Source organism: Dasypus novemcinctus, chromosome 12 (assembly GCF_030445035.2).
Source record: "Dasypus novemcinctus isolate mDasNov1 chromosome 12, mDasNov1.1.hap2, whole genome shotgun sequence".
In the NCBI taxonomy this organism is placed as follows: domain Eukaryota; kingdom Metazoa; phylum Chordata; class Mammalia; order Cingulata; family Dasypodidae; genus Dasypus; species Dasypus novemcinctus.
Genome location: NC_080684.1, coordinates 105,217,975 through 105,235,548, shown reverse-complemented (window position 1 = coordinate 105,235,548; position 17,574 = coordinate 105,217,975). Strand labels below are relative to the sequence as shown.

The following is a 17,574-nucleotide window of genomic DNA, read 5'->3' as shown; positions in this document are numbered from 1 at the left end:
CTGGCTTAAATGCCTCCTCCTCCAAGCAGCCCTCCCTAACTGCCTATCTCAAGTAGGTCCTCCCTGTGACTCTTCACCACCATCCCGGAAGAGGGCCAGCTCTGTGATACTCTAAGAGCTGCCCTGGAACGTCAGCCACCAGCCTGCCCCGGGAACCTTCCAGAGGCTCTGTCATCACCTAATTTCCTGTACTTAAGTCGTTTCTGCTTCAGACAACCAAAATGGTTCCAGTTATTTGCAACTGAATCCCGACTAATGCAGGATTTGTTACCAGAAATAACTGCTGGGAATCTGGGCATGAAAGGGAGGGGTCCTGAGAACCGCAGTAGTGCTGTGCAGGTGAGTCCAGACACCCAGACCTGGCTCTGCTGGTGCCGGCACTCCCTTGTTAGGAAACCCTGGCTTGCCCTCACCAGGAGTGTCTAACTTACAAGGCGATGCCAATTTTTCTTGTTTCGCAGCCCCATCACCCCCTCATAACCCCCAGCCCTCACCGTTCCAGTCTGTCCTGGGAGGATAAGCACAAAGTCACAACTGAGTTGGGACTTTAAAAAAGTGCACGTTTGTTCATTTATCAGTAAAACCAAGGGAAACGTGTTTGGGGATGTATTATAAGGAACATGCTTTTAGGTGAGTCTAAATGTTTTAATAGAAATGCACCTCCTGGAGATTCTGGATGCAGGGATGCTGGCAGGAGCAGCTCGGTGGGGTTCTAAATGGCTGGCTAGGTGAGTTTGCTCAACATGGACTCAGCATTGGCCTACACCGAACGAAAATGGGATGGCAACGTTACCTTGGGGTAATATGGGAGGACATTTGAGTGTCTTTGTGATACTAACCATGTCCCGTGAGAAGAGCCAGAGGACAATCCCTTTTCCAGGGCTTTGAGTGGTTGTCCCCCGGCGCTCAGGAATGATGCTGGGAGAGGTTGCCACTGAAATGGGTTCCCTGATTGCAACAGCACTGAGGTCATCCCAGCGTGGTACAGGCCAAGGGGCAGTCCTTATTCACCTGAGGCAGGGTGTATCAGTTAGTTTTTGCTGTGTAACAAGCCACCCCAAAACTTAGTAACTCAAAACAAGTGTCGTGGGTTATGCCGGACAGTTCTTCTGGTCTGGAACAGCTTGGGTGATCTCTGCTGGGCTCTCGTGCTTGTGTGGTCAGCTAGTGGCTGGTTATCCAAAGCAGCCTCACACATGTGTCTGGAAACTGTCTGTCAGGAGCTGGCTGACCGTCAACAGTGTGGCCTTGCCCACTGGCTAGCTCAGGATCATCCATACACTAACCCAGTGTAAGGGAGGACAAGCCCCAGCGCACAAGCATTTTGCGAATCTCTTCTCATGTCACATTTGCTCTTGTCCCCTCAGCCAAAGAAAGTCACATGACTGGTTTAAGAGTCAGTGTGGGAAAGAATGGCCTAATGGGTACAGGGAAGGGGACTGTTGCAGCCATTTATGCTAACAGTCTACCCAGTAGGCATGGAAACCAAAGCAATCAACAGAAAGGTCTGGCTGCAGGGACAGCAGACCTTGGACACTTGGCCTGAGGTCCCCAGGTCTGAAATAGATGGACAGTCTCCTAAGAGGCTACTTAATCCAGCCCGATGCAATCCAGGTCAGGTCAATGGAGGTCTAAGTTGAGTCACCGTGACAGAAAACCACAGCCCCAAACCCAATTCCAGGCCCAGCCCCATTCTCCCTCAACTGGCAGATCCCCGCATGGGCTTGCTGAGCCGGCGAGTGAGGACACTTGTGATGAGAGTGGCCAAGGGGAAGTGCCTTGAGCTCCCCTTGCCTACCAAAATTGTAAAACCAAAAGCAAAGCATCATTGGCTGATGCAATGTTACCTGCTGTCTGTGCAGAAGACAGGTGGGATTTGGGAAGTTTAATCAGTGGGGCTCTAATGGCAGTGACTGCTTCAGATGGGATTTCTGTACTGGAGCAAATCAGCAGAGCCCTTGGTTGTTTGCATGCAGCTCTTGAATTAGAAAATGCAGTGTTCTCTATCAAAATATGCAGAGAAGAAGCATTGACCTGGCAGGGAGAGCAATACACTGTCTTGCCTCCAGCTCTGCAGTGACTCAGCCTCAGGCATGGGGCTGCTCCACCGTATTGTCCATATCAAGCTGATAGGACCTAGAGAGCGGGAGTCCCCACAGTGGGGTATTGGGGACCAGTGTACTGCTTGCTCCCGTTGATCCTCAGGAGGGCCAGAGCTCCCAGCCCAGTCCTGGGAAGCCACAGCAGCCTTGTCTGTGTATCCAGCACACCGTACAAACTCCATCACTTTCCATATGTGCCCTCATGTGAAAAAGTCTGTCCTAGATGCCTTGTTGGAAGACACATGCTGGCCAGTGTGTGGGAAATAAACTTGAAAATTCAGGGGCTAGCTACCTAGGGAACTTTCTGGGAATCTAGTTGCTCAGGCATGTAGGGCCAGCTTCTCCAAAATGAAATTGAAGTCACTGTACCTTGCACGTGCCACCACTAAGAAAGAGACACGATGCTTCATGGGAGCTCTTCAGATTGGAAAGGCAGCACACACCAACAACATAGACATACCAACACTGTATGTACATACTGAGAGACAGAGAAAGGATGAAGCAATTGTAAAATGTTAATATTTATGGGATCTGGGTAAATACAGGAACTCTTTGTACTCTATGCCTTCAACTTTTCTATAAGTTTAAATTATATAAAAATAAAAATGGTCCAAGAAAAAGAGGTTCACATTCTCACCCTTGTTTAGTTAGTATCAGTATAAATACAAGGATTTTTAAAAAAAATTCAATGTATTACACTCCGTTATTCTTCCTGATGCTCAAATTATCCAAACATGGCATGTAGAGCCCTTTTAAAGCATCTATGTCCCCATCATGCTTTGGGTCTGACCTGCTTTCTGGCACAATGCTTCAGGCTTGTCCATCAAGACATTATTTCTAAAGAACTGGGATGGGGGAAATCTAGAGCTACTTCCCAAATACAATTGGTAGAACATCAGATCCTGTGAAGATATTTTGAAAAGTATGCTGAGTGTCAGCCAAGGTGCCGGGAGCCTGGACTTAGAAGTTTTGCCTTATGTGACCATCTCACAGCTGCCCACCACCCCTTGGCTAGAACCAGCCTATGGCCCTCCAAAATCCAAGGGGGCAAGGGAAGGTATGATATTAGGTCTTATCTCAAACCCTCCGCCCCAGAAGCCTCCTCACCCATCTTTATTTCACTCTAATGCACGCCCGTCTCCTTGTCTCTGCAGAACGTGCCCTATTGGCACTTATCTCGCTTCGCCCTCTGCCTCTCCGTGCCCTGTCCAGTTCCTTGAGGCAGAGGCCCTGGCACCTGGAGGCCTCAGTAGGGATTTACCAAATGAACAGGAGGTGGGGAGGCCACGGGATTCCCCGCCCTCCGGCCCCCGTAGAACCGAACCACAGAAGCTGGGGAGGATAAGGAGTGGGCTTCCACCCAGCACCTGGCCAGGGCAGAGCTCCCCCAAGACACTGTCCTTGCAGGAAGAGCCGAGAGGTCCCTGTCCCCACGGTGGCTGGATGACCGGCTGTCGAGACACCTGAGCTGGCTCCTGCCTGGGAAAGGGGCAGACGAGAGGACCTCAGAAGGCCCCTTGCATCTCGAAATTCTCCCAGTCCACAAAATCTGCGGAAGCTGAGGGCAAGTGGCCACATGAGGTCGCGGGTCCCGAGACACGGGCCACAGGGAAAGGAAGGGCCCCGGAGACGCAGGGCGGCCCCCCACAACCGAGACCCACTGGGGAGGTGAGGGCTGAATGGGGGGCTTTCCTGCAGGGCGCTGCCCACACCGGCTGCCAGCTAGAAAGAACAGAGACCCCAACAGCAGACTTCGGGCGGCCGGCAGCAGCCCTGCACACACCCGAATCTTCCTTCTCCTTCCCCGGGGGCTCCAGCACCACCTTCTCCCGAAGGCCTTCATGTCCCTCCCCGGACAGCTCAAGCCACTCCCTGCCACACGCCAGACCCCTTCCTTCGTTGCAGCCCACCCTGTGTGGAGGCGAGTGTCTGTGTCCTCTTGGCCGGTCTACAGTGCCCAGGTGTTTATCAAGCCCCAGCCCAGGTGCTGGTGTGCAGGTATTTTGTAGGCGTGGCTAACATCTGTAATCAGTGGGCTCTAAGTAAAGGAGACGACCCTCGAAAATGCAGGTGGGCCTCATCCAATCAGTTGAAGTTTGTAGCAGTTTGATATGGTCATGAATTCCAAAAATAGATACTGGATTATGTTTATAATCTGGCCTGTACGTGGGCATGATTGAGTAATGATTAGGGCTTTGATTGGGCCACGTCATTAAGGCATTGAGTCCCCGTCCCTTGGTGGAGGGGGACTTACAGATACAAGGCCTGGCAAAGGACGGAGTTGAGGGTTTTTGATGTTGGAGTGTGATGCTGAAGCCTTAACCTGGAGCCCTGGGGAGTCAGCACACAAAGGAGAAGCCAGCCCTGGGAAGAGAGGAACCCTGAGCCCAGAGAGAAGCAAGACCCGGGAGGGGAGGAACCCAGGAAGCCTGAACCCTGGCAGACATCAGCGGCCATTTTGTTCCAAACACGTGGAAATAGACTTTGGTGAGGGAAGTAACTTATGCTTTATGGCCTGGTATCTATAAGCTCCTACCCCAAATAAATACTCTTCATAAAAACCAATCAATTTCTGGGATTTTGCATCAGCACCCCTTTGGCTGACTAATACAAAGGTCTTAAGAGTGAAAACCAAGATTTCCCAGAGAAATTCTGCCCCCACCATTGTGTGAGCCAATTCCTTAAAATAAATCTCTTCAAAGATCAATGATTAATAGAAAGATGACAGAGCAATCTGTATCTAAACCTGGATACATAGATATATCTGTGTCTATAGGTTCTGTTTCTCTGGAGAACCCTAATTGTCATAGTCTGCATACTTGTCCCCATGGGTTCCGGGTGACAGTTCTCAGTGTCACCAGCCATTTGCACCAGGTCTAAATGGACCACACCCTGGGCAAATGTCCGCTGGCCAGGACTGACCAGAAGATCCCAGAAAGCAGGCTCACCACTGCTGGCCTCAAAGAACTTATCCATGGGGACAATGTTTTATTCTCATCAATATCAAGAGATAATTCCCATCCACGAAAAGCCCTGGTGGAAACTGAAAGCAACCGAGGTGTCCTCCCACTGGTGGCCGGATAAACAAGCCGTCGTCCAGCTGTGTGGTGGAATATTACTCCGCGATAAAAAGGAGGGAGCTCTCCATCCACAACGAGACGTGGAGGAAACTTAATCGCCTACTGCCAGGTGGAAGAAGCCCGTGGAAAAAGGCAGCGCACACCAGAGATGTCAACTCTACGCACTGTGAGAGGCAGCTGTCATCGGGGGAGAGGCCGGTGGCTGTCAGCGTTGGAGGGGGAATATATGGAATGCTGTACTTTCTGTGCAGTTTTTCCATAAACCTAAAATTTGCTCTAAAAATAAAGCTTATTATTAAAAAAAAAAAACAAGAAAAGGTAACACAGGTTGAGACAGCCCAGGTAAGAGCCAGGGTCAAGGTTGTGCCAGTTGGAGCAGGGGACCTCAACCCCAGGCCCTCCCCACTCCATCCAGTGGCACGCAAGCGCTGCACCCAGTTGTGACAACCAGAACGGCCTCCAGGCATTGCCTAATGGCCCCTGGGGGAGGGGGGTTAAGGATCGCCTCTGGTGGGGGAGACGGTCGATTCTAAGGCAGGGAGGAATGAATCAGCTGGGGGCTCATGGCAGCGCAGCCAATCCGAGTGCCTTGCAGACTCGGGCTCGCCTCGCAGTGCTCGCCTCCCAGTGCTCACCCAGGAACAAAGCTGAATTGCAACTCCAGGCTCTCTCCAAAGCCCATGCACTTTCCAGGAACAATCTGTAATTTTCAGTAATTATTTTTTTAATAACATCATTGCCTGGCTCTCCAGACTAGCATTCTTGACTAGTTACAATTTCAACATTATTTAGTTGAGAAAAGTTGGCTGCCGCTGAGGCTTCTTGCAGCTTCTGCCTGGGAGGGTCTTTGGCTGGGCCGGCGTGACGGGTGCAGGCGAGGCCACCACACAGATCACGCTTAGCCGAGGGGCAGCGCGTGCTGCTGCGCAGCTTCAGAGGCCTTCAAGAGAGAAGGGCCGGCCAGCTCCCGCGGCTGTATTTTATGAAGCCCGTGCCTGCGGCCCTCGAGCATCTCCCTCGTTCTGGTTTGGAACCAGACGGACGGACAGGTGCACCTGATTGCTCCTGATTATTCACCCACAGTGGGCCTTTGCCACCCCCCAACATCAGCTCATCCCGAAGAAGCCTGGCAGCCCCCAGGCTGCTCCACCCATCCCACAGCCCGGGGCTCGGAGCTGGCTTGCTCGCCTGGCCGCCGGCCGCTGGATGCCACTGGAGAGCAGGGCTGTGCTGCGAGCCCTGTGGTCAGCCCCCGGCCCTGGGCTGGCACGGCCCATGGCCGCCAAGTGCCGGCAGGAAAAGAAGAGCAGCCAAGCAGGCACCGCGGCACGGAGGGCAGTGGGTCCTGGTGCACCAAGCTCTCCATCACACCCGTCTCGGAGATGCCGGCAAATGCCCCAGCTCGCCATGCAGCGCAGGAAGTCGGGCCCGGGGGACGCCACCCCAGCCAGGGCTTCGCGGCTTGTGCTTAGCATCCAGAAACCCGAAGTCAACATGGCTTTAAAGAATTAAAAGACAATTAAGCACTGGCACACAAAGGGGGAAATCTCTTTGTCACTTTGTCACATCCAATTAGGGCGCTGGAGCACAGCGGGCTCTGGGCTCAGTGTTTGCATCATACTGTGAGGTCTTTAAAGGGAGCCAGGGCTGCAAACGGAGACTTCCACCCTGAGGAGGACAAACGCAAATGTGCCAGGGCCCTCTCAGGGCAGTCCTCAGGCCCCAGGCGTCCTCGGCCTGGGCTGTCGAGGCTTTTACCCCGGTGGAAGCAAACAGTCTTGGTCTCATTTCATTCCTGCAGACAAATGGTCTTGGTGTCATTTCATTATTTCTCTCTTCAAAGGAAAGCAACTTAACTGAAAACGGGGTGTCAGACACTGAGGAAAGGCTCCTGGATTTCTGATTTAGGAACAAAAAGGGAAACGCTCACCTTCCAAGGAACACTCAGTGTTTGTCAAAGGTCAGCTGCTTCCAAATACACCCAAGGTGCCACCTGGCAGAAGGCAGAAAGAGTCCCACACCTTGACATGGACTTGTAAGTCTCTGCCTTGGAATTACTGTCCTGCCTGCTCTTCTCCCCAGTGGAGTGACCGATGCCCGAGGGGAGAGAGTCCCCACAGCACAGCGGACACCGGGTCCTGCTGGGAACGGGCCCCTGGGAGTACCCATGCTGGGCAGAGACCCCAATTTGAAGTCTGATTCGAAGTGGACAGTGAAGGCGTGAAAACGAGGTGCACAAAGCCCGAGGGGCCCTGCGCCGTTGTGCACACCTGCACCTTCAAGCTAATTTGGGGAAGAAATAACTGGAATAAAAGGTCACGTATTTCCCTACAACCCCAGCCTTACAGTCACCACGGTGAAGCCAAAGTGCCTGTGGGTGGCTTTCCCAAGTATCTACTAGGGAGCGGCCAGGACCGAAGCCCCCTCCCCGAGCAGGTGACAAGAGCGGCCTGCGCGGCCAGACATCCCGGGGCCGAACCTCTCCCCCAGCAGCCCCCAGAATCCCGTGCGCCCCCACGGCGCTCCCAGCCCAGGCTGCTGCGACTCAGGCATGCAGCGAAGGCCGCACAAAGCATTCCAGCCTTGGCGGCTTTGTCAGCGCGGCTCTTTAATGTCACTGCCTCCCGCAGGAGACGCCGTAATACCGTTTTAATTATTTCTTTCCCCCGCTGGGAACCACCTCCATCAAAATGGCTATTCTGAACCCACCCCAGCCTAGCAGCAGCGGAGCGGAGAATATTAAACTGTTTTTTAAAACTTTAGCACCGGCGCTCCCTTTAATATCGGCAGTGCGCTCCACGGCTGTGATCCGCAGCAGAGGCGAAAATCAGAGCCGAGAAAGGCCCATCTGGCTGCGGCGAATGCTGGCGAGAACTCGAGGAAGAGCGTCGCCGCGCGGGCAGCTGGCCAAGGGGTGGGCACGCCAGAAGAGGGCAGAGGGGGTGGCGGGGATGTGTCAGGGGAGAAGGGGCCGGTACAGAAAACGCAGCCAGTGGCTTCCCCGTTTCTCTCCAGTGCGGAGCCGTGCGAGGCGGCACCCGGGGTGGGGGGGGCACCATCGGGTGGGAGAGGTGAGCTGAGCGCTTTGTATCCCCCCTCGCAAAAGTTTCCCCAAACGCACCCACCCCCCCAGCGGGGCCTTTGGGAGGGAGAGCTCCCGCCGAGCGGACCCCGGTCAGGCCAGCTCCTGAACCAGGCCCCCAGGCAGCGCCAGAAGCAAAGCAGGGTCCACCGACCTTCCGTGACCTTGACAGTGGGGCCACCTGGGCCTCAGACGATGGTGCAAAAGCTAGACGAAATCAACCCTGTGGTCAGGACACTTCTGGGCCTTTGGAGTGAAGATTCTAGGGCTGCAAAACCCACGTTACCAAAGTGCCCTGCTTCCAGGCTGTTCCGACCCAGGAGGTTTCCCCAGGACCGTCAGACCCGAACCCTTGCCGCGAAGCTCCCGGCGTGATCACCAAGTGCTCCCTCCCCCGGCCCAGGGCTGGGGGTGGGGCTTTTCTCTTTATTTTTGTCTTTTTTTTTTCCCTTCTCTATTTTTTTTAAAATGCTACATTCAAGAAATATGAGGTTTCCATATACCCCCCATCCCTTCACCCTACTCCTCCCACATCAGCAACCTCCCTCATCATCGTGGCACATTCAGTGCATTTGGTGAATACCTTTTGGAACACCGCTGCACCACATGGTCAGTGGTTTACATTGTAGTTCACACTCTCTCCCAATCCACCCAGTGGGCCACGGCAGGACACACAATGTGCAACATCTGTCCCTGCAGCACCACCCAGGACCTCTCCAAGTCCTGAAAATGCCCCCACGTCACATCTCTTCTTCCCTCTCCCTACCCAAAGCAGGCGACAAGGGACTCAGCACCCAGGGAAGCAGGCACCGCAAGCACAAAGGCACTGTCTTTCCTTTCTTGGAGATGTATGTATTTATTTCTCCTCGCGCCCCTGCCTGCTCTCGGCTCCGTGCGCTGTGTGTTCTTCTGCGTCTGCGCGTCTTCTCTTAGGCGGCTCCCGGCTTTAATGCCCGCACGGCAGAAGGACCTGGCGCCGAGGGATGGCGGGAAAGGGGGCGAGGAACGAGGGCCGAGGGAGGGGCAGGGCGGGGTTACTCGGGGGCCTGGTTGGAGGCCCGAGAAGGCGCAGGGCGCTGAGCCGCTTCGCTTGCCGGGCCCGCTGCTGCCACCGCGCGCTCACTCGAGGTTCTTGTACTTGGTGAAGAGCGTGTACAGGACCCTCAGGGTGGACTTGAGGTCCAGGTTCACCACATCTGCAGAAGGAAAGAGACGCCTGGCCGTCGCCTCCTCTCCCAGTGGAGGGACGAGAGCGTGCGCCCCCGCCCGAGACACAGGGACACACAGCCACCACCCCTGGCCGAGCCCGGCTTTCGCCGAACACGTTTTGGGAGCCCCCGTGTCTCCCAGACCCCTGGGCGATGCCGTCCCTGTGGAGTGGTGACTCTTCCAGTGGGGTCCCCAGACCAGAAGCAAGTTGTGGAGCCCCTGCCCGTAGCACCCGACTCAGAAAGTCTGGGGTGGGGCCACCTGTGCTTTGACAAGCCCTCCAGGGAGCCAGGGAGCTGCCCTGGCGCAGGGGGCTACGCATATGAGCCAGGGTCGGGCAGGGGTGACTCGGACCCACGGGGAGCACGGACGTGCTGGGAGCTGGCACTCAGGCGATGCCCCCTGTGCGAGCTTCGGGATGTCGACCCCGACGCCCGATGAAGCGCAGCGAGCCTTTAATTCAGCAACGCCGCCTGAGAGGCACTTAAATCCTGGGGCCCGCGAGCCTGGAAGTCAAGGAGTCCTTCAAGGACTGGCACTGTCGGCTCCACCGGCAGGTCCTCGTGTTCCCGCAGGCGCAGCGGGGGTGGCAAAGCGCAGCCGCCCATGCTGGCTAAACGTGGTGGAACGGGACACGGGGCATAATTGGGGTTGACCCTGTGGACTTTCAGCCACTGCCAAGGTCCTTCCGGGCCCCTGAGCACCCCACGGGGGCGGATGTACCAGAAGGCCTGAAATTCCACGTGCTGCCCCCAGCGCCCCTGAGGCCTCGCCATGAGATCCCCCACTCATCAGATACGCCCCCACCTAACGAAAGCTTCCCCACCTGGCTCGTTCCCCTCCCAGCCGGGCCGCCTGCACCCCATCCTCAACCTGCCTGTTTGAACAGGATTATTCAGGCAAGCCCATCACACCCCACCAAGGGAACCAGGGGCCACCCCACCCTCTTGTCACTACAAAGCCTGCCTCCCACAGCCCCCGTTCGTGCGCCCTGCTCTGGAGTGCAGCCCCAGGGGCCCTGCGCGACGGGCAGAGCCCCCCGGCCCCGGCTGAGCGTGTCTGTGACTAATGCACCGCCGTCCCTCTCGGCCGTCCAGGGCCGGCTTCGCGTGCTCGGCCGTCCCCGGGACCCCAGGGAGGGGCGAGGCAGCCCCAAAGGGGATCAGGAAGCGTTACCTTCGGGACGCGCCTTGGGTTTCTTGAGCCCACCGTCCATCATCAGCTCAAAGGCGAACGACACGTTATGGACCTGCAGGAAAGAAGCAAGAGTGGGCGCTGGCAGCCGCGGCTAGGCTGCCGCCATCCCGCCGCTGCCCACTGCCTGCCTTCTGGAAAAACGGGACGGCATGAGTGTGCAAGAGGATTCTGCCTTTGCAATCAGCATGTCACCAAGGACCCGGCGAGCCCAGGGGCGAGCGGGCAGGGGTGACGTCTGCCGCGGTAGACGCACTGATCTGACGGTGCCTACTCCTTCCGCCGGTGACAGGGAGGCTCACGGAGCAAGGCCTCCCTGGAGGGGTCACCGCAACAGAGTGCCCACTCTGCCCCGGACCCCAGGCATGGCCACGTGGAAAGCAGGTGACAGCGATGGGGAAACCGAGGCTCAGAGAGGACGGGCCACTTCCCCAAGTCACCCAGCCTGACGCGTGGTCCAGGAAGGGGCCTCATGAAAGAGCCGAGCACGTGGGGGAGGGGCCCCTTGGGCCCTGAGGGCAGGGGTGGACCTGGCCCCCAGCAGGTGCCCTGGCCCCTGTCGGGCCTGGAGTCAGCCGACGGGGCCGCGAGGGTCAGGCTGCGCAGCCCGTGGAAAGATGGCCACGTCCCCACCCCACGGGATTTATCCTGCAATTCAGGGGGCCAGGGCCACTCCAGCAACAGAGATGCCTGAAGCTTCTGGCCTGGCAATGCCTGCCGAGCAAGTGTGAAGAAGAGCCTTCTCTACTGCGTGGCACGGCCACCTCAACTGTGCGACGTGGTGATGAGGCAAGTCATTCCAGGCGGGCCCCTGCTGCGCACTGAGGCTGGAGGAGAGAGACCGGGTGCCGAAAAGGACCGAGGCTTCCGAGTGGGAAAGGACCCGGGGCTCTCGGTCATCAAAAGCTCGTTAGACAATAATATTGTGATGACTTCAGTGCAAATGAATCCGAAACACAGGGAGGACGGTTTTACTTGCAGCTTAATACTTAATTAGGAAAAACGTCTTTGGACCAAATCACCCAGAGCCCGGAAGCTTCCGTGGCCCAGCCGAGGGTGGCCCGGGGTGGGCACCGGCCGGGTCGCTCGGGGGCTGAGTCGGACACAGCCAAAGGGAAGGGCCAGTGTCCAGCGGCACGAGGGGCTGCCGAGAGGAAGGCGCACGGGGAGGGGCTGCGGCAGGGGCGGGCGGGCCCTGGAAGTGGGGACGGGCGTCTGCGCAGGGGAGCGCGGTGCGGCTGGGGGGCAGCTCACGGCTGCCGGGTGCCCACCTCGCGGCCGGCGCTTCGGCGTGTGCCTCGCCTCCCGGCGCCCCTCTGCACGGAGGGCATCGGCCCCCTTCAAGGAGGAGGCGCGGGGGGCGAGGGGGTCGGGACGCCTGCGCTGGGAAAGGCGTGGAGTGCAGCAGGGGCAGGAGTCCAGGGGCAGGAGGCAGACCCAAAATCCGGGCCCTTCCTGCCCGGGCGCCCTGCCTCCTCGCGTCTGCCTGAATAGCCCAACTCGCACACTCACACACACACACACACACACACACCCCGTGTTCACACCCGGCACACTCTTCCTCACACGTACAATACTCGCTCCCGCATTCACACACCAACGCCCACAGACGACGCACCCGCACATACACACTCACAAGTGCACACACACACCCCGACACATTCTCACACACACACTCAGACGGGCTCTGAATCTACACGGAGACCCTGGCCGCGATGAGAAAGCAGTAAGGCGGGAAAGCCGCGTGCCACAGACTCTCCTCTGACAGAAAGCGCAGTCAGCAGCTGAGGGAAAGCCTGGAAGCCCCGGCCTCCGAGCTGAGGAGCCTCTCCCCGAGCCTGCGAGGCCAGGAGCAGGAGAGCGCGGCCCGGCGAGAGGGAGAGCATGGCCAGGCCGGGAGGGAGAGCGCGGCCAGGCCGAGAGGGAGAGCATGGCCAGGCCGGGAGGGAGAGCGCGGCCAGGCCGAGAGGGAGAGCATGGCCAGGCCGGGAGGGAGAGCGCGGCCAGGCCGGGAGGGAGAGCGCGGCCAGGCCGAGAGGGAGAGCGCGGCCAGGCCGAGAGGGAGAGCGCTGCCCGGCCGGGAGGGCCGGAGCGGGGAGGGACAGCCGGAGCGCTCAGGTAGAGCCGGTGGTGAAATCCCACCCGCCCCAGGAGAGAGCAGCTTAAGGGGAGAAACTCAATCTCCTCAGGTCGCCGCTCGACAGGAATTGGTTCTGAAGTGGTTTTCTTTGTTTCTCCTCAGCCTGAGGAAACACCCTGATGAGACATTGCCTCGGTCCCCGGCTTCTCTCTCAGGTGGTACCTTCGCCCAAACAGCCTCGACTGGCCCAGCAGAGAAGGTCTCCCCTGGACCTGGGCCCCTCGACGGGTGACCGGACCTGCAGGCGGCGTGAAGCCCACCCTCCAGCGCGAGGGCGAAGCGGAGCGCGGCGGCGGTGACCAGGCTCCACGCCTCGCCCGGGCGCAGGGCGCTGGAAGCCGCTCCCTGCACAACCCAGCGCCTCAGAAAAGCTGGCCAGGCGGGAAAGGCGACGACAATAGAGAAGCCGCTCTCCTGGCTGCGGCCTCAGGAGGCCCTGGGCTCGGCCCGGTCTCCCCGAGGTGCCCTGCCCCCATCAGGGAGGGCACCCCAGCTGCTAAGCCCTTTCCGGGGTTCTCCTGCAGGGCTCACGTCGGGTCTCGGGGCGCAGGTCGCTCCACAGCGTCTCGGCCCGGGTCCCTGGCACACGACAGAGCCGGCGTGGAGCCGCTCGTTCACGGCAACTGGCAGGGCCTCGATCCCGCGTCCAATCTTATAAGAGAAATACAACCACTGGAAAAAAGCACACGCCACTGCCACAGCAGTCCACAAGGCCCTGCCGGTTTTTCTCGTGTGACCTCAGTGTCCTCCTCCAGAAAACGCGATGACCGCGGACTCTGAGCCAGGCCGCAGGCTCCTGCCCAGCCTCGGGCCCACGGGGGGATTCACCACATGGCACCTTTGCACCCGCGGCCACCTCTGCGGGGACCGGCCGAGAGCACGGGTGCTGGTATGGGCTGGAACGGGGTGAAGGGCTATGAAACGGGGACCCAGCAGCCACCTGGCAGGTGGACGTGAGGACCAAGGGGCTAGCCAAGGGCTGCCCAGCCCACCGCCGTGCCCACTACCAGGGAGGAGGGACCATCAGGAACTCCGCCCCCGCCCTGCAGACAGCACCCGGCCGTCCCCGGGCCGCGGCACCCACGCACGCTCCCGTTCACAAGGGCCAGCGGGGCGGACCGTGCGCTGCACGCGCTGCCCCAAAGCAGCCGCCCCTCCGTCAGGTCGGTCCGGACGTGATGGCCGTGACACAGGCCACCTCGCTGGCTTCCAGGCCAGGGCAGCGGCGGACAGGGCTTTCAGCCTCGCATCAAAGACGAGCAAGCGGGGCTGGGGCGGGGATGCGGTCCCCACTAGTGCCGAGCCTTTGCTCTCAAAGAAACCTGGCCGCAGAGCCCCGGCTCGGCCTGCCGTCCTTGCCAGCCTTCTCACAGGAGCGACCCAAGAAAAGGTCCCTCCGGGCCCTGCTGCTGCCATCGGCCAGCCTGGAAACGCCCAGACCGCCTTGCCAAGCGACCGTCTTATTTCCAGGACAACGGCGCATTTCCTGGCCGCGCGCCTCCGTCTGAACTCCGACTTGCCAAGACCTTCTTGATCCGTTCTGACTCCACCTCAGCAGGCGAGACGGGAATGGCATTTGGCCACAAGTGCCCAGACGGCCAGGGGCCGGCCCCCTTTCCCGCCTGGCTCTCCCGCCGCCACCACCGCTTATGCCGTCTGCCTCCCGGACTCAGGGGGAGCAACACTTGGGGATAATCGAGTGACAGCCGCCTGCGAGTCCAAAGCGATACAGGCAGCCCGAAGCCAAGTTTCTACGGCTGAGGCCCTGGATGCCGCTGCCACCGGCGTGACGGCGCAAGCTTGGCGCAGGACTGGGAAATAGGACTTTTCCTAAGAAAGCAAGCCAACAGGAAATGGGAAAAATATATATCCTGGAAGGTGCCCTGATTTTTTTTTTTTTAAACAGGGAAAAGCAAATGGAAACAAGAGGATGGCCCCCGAGAGGAGACGCAGAAGGCAGGGGACGCCGCGGCCCTCTGTGCCCAGAAATGGGACCTAGACACCCCCGGGATGGCGGGCAGGGGGCTTGTGGAGCTGCAGGGAGAAGCGGACGTGCCGTACGCGCGCTGTGGAGCAGGAAGGAGACCCAGGTCCACGCACGCTGGACCGCGAGGATTAAAAGCCAGAGCGCCACGCGAAAAGACCGGCGTGGCAGGGCGCCGAAGCGTGGCTCTGCAGGTGCACCAGCGGCGCCCCCCCCTTCGCTTTCTGCAGGACCGTTTGTGGGCACTTTTTATTTTTAGAGGGTGACGTGCAGTGCGGGAAGTGTTCCCGGGGGCACTGTGCAGGTCAGCCGCCGTACCTTCTGATCGAAGCTGTCCGGGGTCAGGTGGAAGTTGTGGAGAGGAACGAAGTAGTCTTCCAGGAGGCCCATGAGCAGCACCAGGTACACGCCGTCTGCAAACTAACGAGGCACACTCAGCGAGGCTCCGAGCAGTGGCAGGGAACACGCTGCATCTGCTCGGAGGAGGAGAAGTACCTTCGAGCAGGAACCCAACCTTCCTGCAGAGCGGAGAGGGTGAAGGGCCGGGCGGCAAAAAGCCAAGCTCCGGCCCTGGGGCGGGCGGGGGCACCTCACTCACAGTGGGTGCTCCCTCCTCTCAGCTGCTTCAGGATGAATCGCTGAAGGGATGAAGGGATGAAGGGGGAAGGAATGAGGGCTGCAGGTGCCGTACGCTGCCGGCTTTGTCATCCGGGGCTGCTCCCTCCGCAGTGCCCGAAGTTTTCTAACGCTCAGGCCAAGGCTCCCCCAAACTCCTACGTTGGCAGCAATGCCCTTATGTGTTTGCCCAGCATGTGCTGTATGTCCATCTACGCCCCCAAAGGCCCCACAGGCTGCGGCCCCTGCTCTCAGGTTTCCCAGAGACCCTCTCTGCCGGCAGCGACTCTGACCCTTCCCCACCTCCGCTCAGTGCCTCAGCTCCACGCTCCACCGGCCTCTGGATTAACCGCAGAATTCCAGGCAAGAGGGCCCAGCGCCCCCTCCCAGGGAATCTAGGAGACCCAACGCCCTTCTCCAGCAGGCACGCTTCCACCTCTACGTAAGCCAGAGCAGCAGGCAGGAACCGCTCGGTTTACAGGGGGAGGCAGGGCCCGCCCGCAGCACGAGGGTGTGGTGGTCTCACTACCCTGTCTCGGGGGGGGCAGGCCCGAGGCGAGGGCCCCCACCTCCAACGTCCAAACTGTGCTCTCCAATACGGCACCACCAGCCACGGGCAGCTAGTTAAGTGTACATAAAAATTCATCCAAGTACAAAATTCAGTTCCTCGGTGGCACTAGCCACATTTCAAGAGCTCAAGAGCCGCACGTGGCCACACGGGGCCAGAGGCCACCACAGTGGACAGGGCAGCCATAGGCCATGTCCACGAGTAGAGAGAGCTCCAGCGCTCAGTGCTGGTCTAGAAGAGCCTCTGGTGGACACCTGGATGGACAGGAGGGGCTGGGCCCCCCAGGAGGGCGTCAGCTGCCTGTGGCTGGCAAGCAGCCACGGGCAAAAATGAACATGAGAACTTGAAGGCCGGAGGGCGTCTTTCACTAAAAAAAAAAAGCAAATCCCTCAAAAACATCCTAGCAGCACCCCAAAGACCTCCAGCTGCTGACTCCCTTTTGGATGAAAAGTCAAAACCACAGGCAGACAGTATTAGCAAGGCCTGTCCCTCGGGGTCCGAGCCCCGTCCTTGCTGGGGTCCCCAAAGGTAAGGGTTTAAGCCCAGGTTGACCTGGTATCGGCTGGGACAGGTGAAGGCGCTTTGCCTGCGTGTCGTGTCTTCCACTTCCGTGCCGTGAAGGCACACAGAGGAAAGGTCTGGAATAAAATGCCAGCCTACAGCAGTTATCTCTGGGTGACGGGATTACGGATGAGTTTTATTTGTTTTGCTTATCTGCCTTTTCAGACATTTCTACAATGAACCTGAATTACTTTTTTAATTAGAAAAGCAAATGAGAAAAGTTAAAGTAAGAGAAAGAACAGAATGTAATCACCCAGGGGTTTAAAAAGGATCAGCTGTGCGCTAGAGAAATCTCTACCAAGGACTCAACAGACTCCAGATTCGAGCACCCACCTAATCCCGGGAAAATTATATTTTGTCTTTAATGCCTGCAAAGTGCTCATATTTTTACCATGCTACTTTAGCTTTGAGGGGCAAGGGGAAAGTATAATTCATAGGCCTGACGCAAAAGGAATATTTTGTACACATTCATTGGCTCGGTATTTAGCGGGCAGTTTCACAGGACTGAGTATAAGGACTGGGACGCAGGGCAGAAGCAGAGGGCACTGAGCATTCCGCATGTGCAAAGGGCCTGCGGTGCGGAGGTGTGGCGCTTTGGAGAGTCTGAGACAAGGCTAGCGTGGCCAGGGCTAGAGAGCTGCACTCGATGACCAAAACAGTGCTGCCTTTACAGACATGCCCCCCGCGGGAGCTGAAAAGCTGGCTGGAAACGACACAAGACAAAGTTAAAAGCAGACACTCCGTACCTGGCTTTCCAGTTCCGTCACTTCCAGATTCAGTTTGTTTAGGTGCTTGTTCACAAACGTGATGAGCGACTGTCAAGGCAAAGAGACGAGGGAGCAACGAGGGATGGGATCAGACTCTCACCCGGCGGGACGCAGTCAACACCGGGCATCGCCCAGCTTTGGGAAGCATTTCCACCGTCCCTTCTGTTGGCTAAAATAAAAAGCCCACGTTCCAAGTGGAACGTTACACCACGAGCCTTTGGCTGTGGAGGGGGAACGCGCAGCCCGCCCCAGCTGGAGCAGACAGCGCGCTT

General features: G+C 58.2%; 1 protein-coding gene across 4 annotated transcripts in view; it reads right to left on the bottom strand.

Moving 5' to 3' along the window:
- Positions 1 to 9,091: 9,091 nt before the first annotated feature.
- Positions 9,092 to 17,574, bottom strand: part of PARVB (parvin beta) — a 128,259-nt gene continuing 119,776 nt past the window's right edge. For all 4 annotated transcript variants that reach the window (XM_058308911.2, XM_058308913.2, XM_004478649.5 and 1 more), the window contains 4 exons: positions 17,282 to 17,350; positions 15,110 to 15,211; positions 10,650 to 10,722; positions 9,092 to 9,460 (listed from right to left, as the gene is read on the bottom strand). In XM_058308911.2, coding sequence (XP_058164894.1) covers positions 9,384 to 9,460; positions 10,650 to 10,722; positions 15,110 to 15,211; positions 17,282 to 17,350 — 321 coding nt within the window. In that variant the 3' untranslated portion in view covers positions 9,092 to 9,383. The remainder of the gene's footprint in view (positions 9,461 to 10,649; positions 10,723 to 15,109; positions 15,212 to 17,281; positions 17,351 to 17,574) is intronic.